This window comes from Priapulus caudatus, unplaced genomic scaffold (genome assembly GCF_000485595.1).
Source record: "Priapulus caudatus unplaced genomic scaffold, Priapulus_caudatus-5.0.1 Scaffold144, whole genome shotgun sequence".
Classification (NCBI taxonomy): Eukaryota; Metazoa; Priapulida; class Priapulimorpha; order Priapulimorphida; family Priapulidae; genus Priapulus; species Priapulus caudatus.
In genome coordinates this window covers 411470-421688 of record NW_014577205.1, presented here as the reverse complement: position 1 = coordinate 421688, position 10219 = coordinate 411470, and the positions used below count along the sequence as shown (strand labels likewise).

At 42.8% G+C, this 10219-nt stretch overlaps 1 protein-coding gene across 1 annotated transcript in view; it reads left to right on the top strand.

The window, feature by feature from the left end:
* The window catches only part of LOC106806151 (glutamyl aminopeptidase-like), a 29997-nt gene that overhangs the window by 14062 nt on the left and 5716 nt on the right, over positions 1–10219 (top strand). Inside the window, exons 8-11 of the mRNA XM_014808014.1 lie at positions 1324–1466; positions 1697–1752; positions 2294–2444; positions 2883–2956. Coding sequence (XP_014663500.1) covers positions 1324–1466; positions 1697–1752; positions 2294–2444; positions 2883–2956 — 424 coding nt within the window. The remainder of the gene's footprint in view (positions 1–1323; positions 1467–1696; positions 1753–2293; positions 2445–2882; positions 2957–10219) is intronic.

Sequence of the window (10219 nt, the reverse complement as noted above, 5' to 3'; positions counted from 1 at the left end):
AACTGCTAAGGAACTTTATGGTGCCGATCAGTTCCAGGCTGGAATGAGGGTGTGTATATCTTCTTATGCATGCTTCAATTCAAAAGGTAGCGTGTGAGCAGTGTAGCATAGCCCATTCGGCGACTTGACGGAGAACAGTAATATTATATTCTTCATTGACGTTGAATGACGTTTTTTGTTTTTATTATTATCGACAGAAATACATTAAGAAGTACGAACTCAGTAATGCTAAGATTGCAGATTTATGGCACCTAGAAGAGGTGAGTGAGGCCACCGGTGGGCGATCATGTGTAGTTTACCTATAATGACAAATTTAGTGTCTGTTTTCTGTGAAATAACGTTTTTTGAGTAAAAGAATAAATCAAGAATATCGTAATATAAATAATACATAAATAATCGGTCACCATTATATATAGTACAAAAATGTACAAAATGGCAATTTTTATGTAACTAAATTAACGTCAATATTATTGTTCTTAGACGATGGATGGGAAGTACGATATTCCGGTATTATGAACACGTGGCTGACACAGATGGGTTATCAGTTGTTCACGTGACCAACACCAGCTCCACAACACTCAGCCTCTCCCAGGAGAGTTCTGTTTGAATCCGATGGACACATCAAACATCTCGGGAAAGCCAATATCAGTAAATTATAATTATTCGATCATTTTATTCGCTTTATTCTCTTAATAGGTTCAAATCACTCGTTTGATACGCTACTTTTCGCCAACATGCTTGCACTAACCGACGTTTACATTTACCAACTTTCGGTAGCATCTTTTATTGTGCGTGCTGACGTTTACGTTATGAGTTTGTATCGATCAGCATTATTCCACATTATACTGAAGAACAGAATACATTAGTACATGCAAATGGCATCTACAAATGGCGCTCTGTGCTTCTAAACGATGGTTGCTATATCTTTTAATCATTATGTTGCGCATATTAATGTTTATATTTCAATTCCTCAATATTCAGGTACAAGTGGGAAATTCCGTTTACATACAAAACGTCAGATATAGGAGATACTAATGATATCGTCTGGATGCGAAAGGTTTGTTTGGGGAATGTAATACTGGTTACAGAATACTTATATAATATATATATATATATATATATATATATATATATATATAGTATATATATTTATATATATATATACCCGCATTGCGTTTTGAAATCCCAAACCAATTCTATGTAGGCCTATATGAGCAGGGCACCAAAAACCAATGAATCAATTATTTATTATTTCCTACTAGTAAGTTACTATCGAGTTTTTCTGTGTGAAACCATTGAAAGTAAAATTTGTTATATTTTCAGATGGAAGCGAAGTCGAAATTTCAGCGAACGTAGTAGAAGATTATTGGATAGTTGGTAACATTGGCGCTCATGGTTTTTATCTCGTAAACTACTGGGAGGAAAACTGGAATCGCCTGGCCGAAGTCCTTAACTCGAACCATTACGTACGTTACGCTGTCATGCCATCATGATCAAGCATTAATTTATTGCCAATCATTTTAAATTTTTGTTCTATTGTAGAATCCTTGTATTATTTCCGGTGATTTGCCTAATAATTCATGCCGTCAGTAGTTGTCAAATGAGCACGCAGTGATTAGAAATATTCAGAGTCTATACTGCAGTTGCTAGAGCCACGACTTTGTCGTCTATATGTTATATATCGTTATGTTTCCAGGCGATAGATGGCTCCACACGCATGACATTAATCAACCACGCGTTTATGCTGGCCAGGTAAAGAAATCATACCCGCGAACTTTCTGATAACTATAAATGTATGCATATATATATATTCATTCATTATATATATATAGGGGGAGGGAATGCAAACTGTGCAGCTTTGTGATGACTTAATGCTATTGTCCGTTAGAAAAATACTACACGTTATTAATGCGAATATGGCCATTGTGATTTCAAAATTTGGCTGCATATTTAAGAGCAACTTCCAAGTTCATGTATATTTAGGTCCATCGTTGCTACGAGGCTAGCTGAGCCAGCGGTCTCTGACAATCAATAGATAGAAAGGGAGAGAAGGGAAAGAGAATGTGAGCGATAAACCGAAAGAAATGGAGGGAGGGAGGGGGAGGGAGAGACGAGAAATAAAGAAAAAGAGAGAGAGAGAAGGTCGGAAGGGAGGGAAGGGGAAAGAGAGGTTATTCACTCGGTCGAGATAAACTACTGGCCGCGCTTCGCGAACTTACAACAAAAATACGAAGACGAAATTCTTTCACGGAAATGATATATGGACGCCCACCGTCGACGCTTGCCGTTGCAGGGCTTCGAAAATAGACTACCGTATTCCATTTCGCATTGCCTCTTATCTGTCGCTGAAAGAGGAGGAGGCCGGACCGTGGAAGGTGTTTCTCCACCACATGAGCTACATCTCGCAGATGCTCGCTAGATCTGATCACTACGCTAGCGTGCGGGTGGGTAAACAACGAGAAATCAATAACCCGGAGTGCACTTACTAATATCCGGGTCCGGGTTCGTTGTAATGCCATTATGCCACGATGAGATGAACGAATATATTAATTATTGTGCTGCCTCACTGCCCCGCCCTCTTTCCGCTTAATTGCGAAGCACACGAAATACTGTTTAGAAGTATACCTCACCTGAGCACCTCTGCCACGGCAGAAAAACTGACACTTGTATCTATGCTAGCATTAGATCGCCATCTATTATAATCATAACTGTTTCGGTGTATGAACTTTTAAGGTACTGTAAATGTCATTCCGTAAAATGATATATTTATTTAAAATATATAAACAGAGGTCGTAAATCTAACATGTATATTAATGATCATTCACGTACCGGCGTTAATTTTATGCCTAATAATTAGAAGCCACTTCTATTATCTGCTGTAGAAATACATTTTAAACAAGATAGGACCAGTCGTGGAGAGTATGGGCTGGTCGGAAGAAGGAAATACTCAGATGAGGTAGGTCCATATGATATTTGTGACGCAATAATTAAGTTTATTGACTGCACATTGTTGCTCCAAAGACAATTAATGAACATGAACCTGATCAGCCTATTCATATAATTACGGGCACATTTGTAATGGCCGACATGTTTATTGGTTTGCGCTCACACATTTTCTGAATTTTAAGACATATAAATATAAGAGGGTTTTCGTTGTGGTTGCTTCTCGAATGAAGCCGTATGAACGTAGACGCACGCATATACACGCGCACGCGAACTAGATAGAACGGAAGAAGGGGAGACAAATCTAGAGAGAAAAACGAAGTGGTATAGAGATTAGGCGAAAGACGTAATGACACAATAGGGACAGACTAAAAAATAAGGCAGACAGACATGCACATACGCACGTATAACCTGAACACGTCCCCAATGCTTGGAGGTTATTAGTCTGCCTGGCTTGACGTTTAGGTATTTGGCGGTGACGCAGCTAGAGGCGGTGGCTGGAAGGAAGGTGTTCCCTTCGTTTGATGAACCCAGGTACAAAGCCGAGTTCAACATTCGAATAGAGCATAAATCAGGTAAGAAACCACACATGCGTTTCTCCGTTATCTCCATGTAGCTCGACAAACTAAAAGTATGCATATCTTTTCTCAAGCCGCTCGTATACTGTACATGATATTAAAATAGGAAGGCGTGACAGCATACGGATGACTTAACCATATAATATGGCACAAGTAAGACCATTTTAGCGCATGATCTACGTAAGAGTACAAAATAATGTCTATTGAAATCCGCTGTACGCTTAAGCAGCCGACATATTACGGATTTTTCCCACCCTCGTATCTCGTAATTTTCATACTCATACCACTGTTAAATTGCATTTCTTATGTAATTACAATGCATTCCAATGCATGCAATAAAATGTAAGTGGTGCTATGAATTGAACAGCAAGCGATATTGAAAATGGCCGCGGTCGATCTTTCTTGGTACACGCGCACACCGAGCAGCTTAGCAGCCGTCGTTAGCAGCTATCCTTACTACTCGAAACTGTCGCTCCACACCGGAGCATGCCAAGCACAAAAAATATTTAACACTTTTCCGCTGGCACACATCAGGTCTATTATCGTCTTGTCGTATTTGTGATTCAGATATGAACGCCCTTTCGAACATGCCTGTAATCGGCACGGACACGTTAGAAGAAGGATGGACGGCCACTTCGTTTCAAACCACTCCGAAAATGTCGCTGTATCTGGTTGCTCTCAGCGTGAATGACTTTCAGCATGGTGAGGCTAACGGACCGAACAACATGAAGGTAACATGTCAAATCTGCGATGGCGACGGTAAGATGGTGTGTGCATGAAGAGGTGATGAGCGAAGTATGGTGTTTCGTAAAGGTGATACGTATAGGCCAAGATTTCCTGTGAATGAGATAGGATACGTTGCACAGTTCACCTTTACTTTTACGTCAGTTGCCTTTGACTACAGACTCATTGTAACTGATGCATATACCTTTAAAACGGACGAATACCGAAGTCGTTCAGACGCTATTATTAATGTACATAGCACTATAGAGTACATAATTATACTATATATATCTATATATATAAAGTTGTTCAGCCGAATTAGTTCGTACTCGCATAACTAGAGAACTCCGTAGCCTAGAGGAAAACTAAATATATTTTCAGAATCAGCACGTCTGGGAGGTTCTAAAAAAATTAAAAAGTTAAAAATTCATAAAAATTCTATTCATCAATACATGGCGGTGCGTACAGATTAACATCACGTACGTGTGAATCCATGGGTATACCCTTAACGGCGCAGTGGCCTAATCGTTAATTCCGGTTCAAGTTCCAGCTGGGGAACTTATTTTTCCCTTTTTTCCTTTTTTCCCTCTCTTTAGTATGTATTATTTTTTATATTTAATGTCTTTCATCTTTTGATTTCTTATAATTTTTTACTCTTTGGGATGGGATGGGATGGCATGGGATTGCATGCGATGGCATGGGATGGGATGGCATGGGATGGCATGGGATGGGATGGGATGCGGTGCGATGGCATGGCATGGCATGGGATGGCATGAGATGCGATGAGATGGGATGGGATATGGGATGGGATGGGATGGCATGGAATGGGATGGATGCATGCATGCATGGATGCATGGATAGATAGATAGTTAGATTTTTTTGGGTATTTTCCTTTCAACCAAGCGGTCACCAACTGAGTAACGCCACTGATTTCCCCGGGCAACGCCGGGTATCCCGCTAGTATATATATTCCTCTTCTCCCCCTCCTCTTCCTTCTCTTCCTCCCCCTCCTCCTCCTCCTCCTCCTCCTCCTCTTCGTCTTCTTCTTCTTCTTCTTCTTGTTTCGCCTCTCTTTCTTCGCCCATCTTCCTCTGCCTCCTTCTTTGCCTCCTCCGTCGCTGCCCCTCTTTTTCCTCTTTCTCCAACTCTTCCAATCTCCCCTCTCAGACTAGTTTTCACGTGCATTATGCTTTATATACATACTTATATACAGACATTTTTTATGGCAGAATGTTTTTTGTGTGGACAAAGTCCGTTATTACTTATGGTTAGTTATTACGGTAGAAGACTAAGCAGCGATCATGCAAATCGATACGTCAGACCAGAGATAAATAACGGCATAAGTGGCGCGTTAGTCAGGCAATAACTAGGGTTCCTATATACAGAGAGTTGCGACATGACGAGTCGGAAAAAATCGATCACGTGATCGCTGGACGCCATGTTGTTTCCAAATGGATCCACACCGCTGCCGCTCAAGTACAGCGCTGTATGGATACGCTGTACAATGGTCCGTGGTAATTAATTAGACTTACGTGACGCTTCATGCCTATCGTGATAGCTAGTGTTCGTTGCTTGAACGTCGAAAATATATATAATGCTATGTTGTCTGAATTGCGTGAGTTGTGGGTGCATGTATATTATACGTGTGGCGTTGTTAACGGTTTGAAAGCCACTGTTTTCCTTGCCAATGACTCTTGAAGTAAATATCACATCTATATCACGTACGAGATAACGCAGAAGATCGCGCATGCGCAGGCGTTTTCCTTTCCGTTTATTGAAAACGTTGCCTACTACACTGCGCAAGAGCGAATGAAGGTGAGACCCCCATGCGCATGCGTAATGGGCCATGTGCCTTATTAGACATCTACCCATGCACAATAGAGAGGGTGATGATTGCCATGAGGGGAATGTATATCAAGTGTAGCGGTGGCACCGGATTCTCGGGTTCCTAGCAGGGTGGCTCCCTGGTAACCGGAGTGTGGGTGATCCATGTTTGTGACTGTATAATTATTTGTGATGTCTGCTGTCTATTAGTGTGCGTTTTCGTGGTGTTTTGCCGGCTCATCAATTAACGATGTAGATAGTCGAGTCCCTACATGGGGGCAGCCATGTTGGGTTAGCCACCCCCTCTAGCGGCCGTTAGTGGCGCGGGCCGTGTGAACAGCTAGTGTAGTGCCGTGTGGAGAGACACGGTACGCAGTTCGGCTCGGGAATCGGTTGAGGGAGAACTTGTAGTTCAGTTTGTCCCGGTAGCCGAGTGAGGGAAGACTCGTCACGTAGTATATGTAGCCGCGTCCACCCCGTGCGTATGCATGGCGGGTATGGTGACAGTTAGCGTACGGGTACCCGAGATACTGTACGGTCACGGGTGTTTGGCGTGTGCCTTGTCTCAGGGGTGAGAGAGACAGGCGCGTCGGTTAATTGGTGAGTAAGCACTGTCGTATTGTCTTGTTGTTGTGGGGCGAGTAAGTAATACAGTACTTGTAGTAGTCGAATATTAAATAGGTTGGATTAATATTCCTAGACTAGAGTACGGGTATTGAGAAGTATTAACTCTCGTGCACGGCTGCACGCGAGGAGAGGCTGCCAGTTACTGTAGGCCTTTGCCCGGCTGCGTTCATAGTTCATTCTAGTTGTTTAACCTCTGTGCTTACCCCGGATATGCACTTGTTATTCAACGTAACGTAAGGCCAGCGGGCAAGGGTGTGGTTACCCCGTTGTGGTGTCTGTGGTGTGTGTCGCCCCTCGTCGCGCACTGTTGACTAACTCTACGACGCACCGAACCGGAACACGGCGGAACAGGTTATTGCGGGAGCGCAGTAGCACTGGGGCGCTCGAGTGGCTAGCGGGGTCCAGATGGCGACGATACGGCCAGTTCAACGCCTCCGGGCACAGCAGGTGAGTGAAAGACCTAAGGTTGTGTGCTAGTCACTAAGTGTCGACCGGTGGCGCCATCGGGTGTCGCAGGAAGATACGAAACGCTACACATGCTACAACGGCAAACCTTCCGATAATAATTATGGTTTACTGAAAAATAAGTAGTAGGCTCGTCATTCTGTTACATAAAGCCCACGCGTAGTGAGCACCGATGCTTGAGATAATACTGAGGCGACGGTGAACGTATGCGTGTGATACTTCTAAACACTCTACCGTTCACGCATCTATGGCATGTATATGATCTGCGAGAAACGTCATTGCCCCAAACCATGTCGTCTGCTCAAATACGACACCGATCTCGGAGTCAATCAATCAATCAATCTATCAATCTATCTATTTATCTATCTATCTATCTATCTATCTATCTATATATCTACCTACCTATCTATCATCTATCTATCTATTTATCTATCTATTTATCTATCTATATATCTATCTATCTAGCTATCTAGCTATCTATCTATCTATCTATCTATCTATCCATCTATCTATATATTAATGAATTAATCAACCATTCAATAATTCGATCAATCAATCAATCAAACAAACAAACAAACAATCATTCAAACAAAAAACTAACAGATATATTTAAATATTATCAATGTTTATGCGTGGCAATGGAGAGGCACAGTTATATCTTTTACACAACGCTTTGATTTCAATCGTTTATACGATGTATGAAGTATATAAAATACACAAGTGAAGTTAATTTATATAAATTCTCGTAATAATGCATGATTTCGACGTATATCATTGATGTATACACGTTCAGATCTGTGCTCAAACTCGAAGCAATTACAAAACGCAAGCTATTCAAACAGCATTAGAAAAAGAATATAAGATTCGATTATATAATTGATAAGATGCGGTAATATACCTAGAAGCTTGCGTACACTCTCACACATACGCACTCACGCACCGCACGCGCGTGTGTGCCCCCATAATCACAGAAGAGCATAAATTTAACAACTTAACCATATAATTCTCTTCTCTGAACAGCATTAATTTAACAAACTTAATAATATAATTCTGTTTTCTGAACAGCATTAATACTCAAGGCTCGCAACACATTCGTTTCCGTGTCCTTACTCACTCCAGCAATCAGACGCTAGAGAAAAGAAATCGCGATACATCCCTCCCGCTTACTTTCTTGGAAACTCGGATTCAAAGTGTAAATCGAAGTAATCTTTGTAATTCGTTCTCGTAATTATTCTTTGAAATGTAATTCACAAGTGTAAATAACTCGTATTTAATTTAATTTAATTTAATTTAATTTAATTTATTTTAGTTAAATTTAATTCGTAATCTTCGCACTTTTCGTAATTCGAAGAGTGCTACTTTTAAGTGCGTCGTCGGTAGGAGACAGGCACCGCTACGTAGCCGCCCTGCCCCCGTGTATAAACTCCCTCAGGCATGTGTGAACTTCCTCAAGACGGTGTGAACTCCCTCAGGTCTGTATGAACTCCCTCAGGTCTGTATGAACTCCCTCAGAACTGTGTAAACTCTCTCAGGCCTGTGTGAACTCCCTCAGGCCTGTATGAACTCCCTCAGGCCTGTATGAACTCCCCCAGGCCTGTATGAACTCCCTCAGACATGTATAAACTCTCTCAGGCCTGTATGAACTCCCTCAGGCCTGTGTGAACTCTCTCAGGCCTGTGTGAACTCCATCAGGTCGGTATGAACTCCCTCAGACATGTATGAACTCCCTCAGGCCTGTGTAAACTCCCTCAGGCCTGTGAGAACTCCCTCAGACCTGTATAAACTTATTCAGGCGTGTATAAACTCCTTCAGGCCGGTATGAACTCCCTCAGACATGTATGAACTCCCTTAGGACTATATGAACTCCCTCAGGCCTGTGTAAACTCCTTCAGGCCGGTATGAACTCCCTCAGACATGTATGAACTCTCTCAGGACTTTATGAACTCCCTCAGGACTGTGCGACCTACCTCAGGCCTGTATAAACTCCCCCATGCCTGTATGAACTACCTCAGGACTGGGTGAACTACCTCAGGCCTGTATATACTCCCTCAGGCCTGTATGAACTACCTCAGGACTGTGTGAACTCCCTCAGGCCTGTATGAACTCCCTCAGGCCTGTATGAACTCCCTCAGGCTTGTGTGAACTCCCTCAGGCCTGTATAAAATTCCTCAGGCCTGTGTGAACTCTCTCAGGCCTGTATAAAATTCCTCAGGACTGTGTGAACTACCTCAGGCATGTATGAACTCCCTCAGGCCTTTATGAACTCCCTCAGGCCTGTATAAGCTCTCTCAGGCCTGTATGAACTTCCTCATGACTGTGTGAACTACCTCAGGCCTGTGTAAACTCTCTCAGGACTGTATAAACTCTCTCAGGCCTGTGTGAACTCTCTCAGACTTGTGTGAACTGCCTCAGGACTGTGTGAACTCCCTCACGCCTGTATGAACTTCCGAATGCCTGTATGAACTCCCGAAGGCTTGTAAGAACTTTCTCAGGCCTGTATGAACTTCCTCAGGCATGTATAAACATCCTCAGGCATGTAGGAACTCCCTCAAGCCTGTATGAACTCTCTCAGACATGTATAATCTCCCGCAGGCCTGTATGAACTCTCACAGGCCTGTATGCACTCCCGCAGGCCTGTATGAACTTCCTCAGGCCTGTATGCACTCCCGCAGGCCTGTATGAACTCCCTCAGGCCTGTATGAACTCCCTCAGACTTGTATGAACTCTCTCAGGCCTGTATGCACTCCCGCAGGCCTGTATGGACGTCCTCAGGCCTGTATGAACTTCCTCAGACATGCATGAACTCCCTCAGGCTATATGAACGCCTTCAGGGCCACGCCTGGTTTGATCTGAGCGACTTACACTTGCGGACGAGGAAGATGAAGAAGAACTGGCAGCACTCGGCGACGGTGAGAATGGAGATGCCCATGCACAGACCAAACATGCCGCCGATCTCCGAAAACAGACTCACCACCTAGAGTATAGTCAGAGGTGAGATATATACCAGAAATTATACAGAAATAAAGTACTAATTACTTGTTATGTGTGTGTGTGTGTGT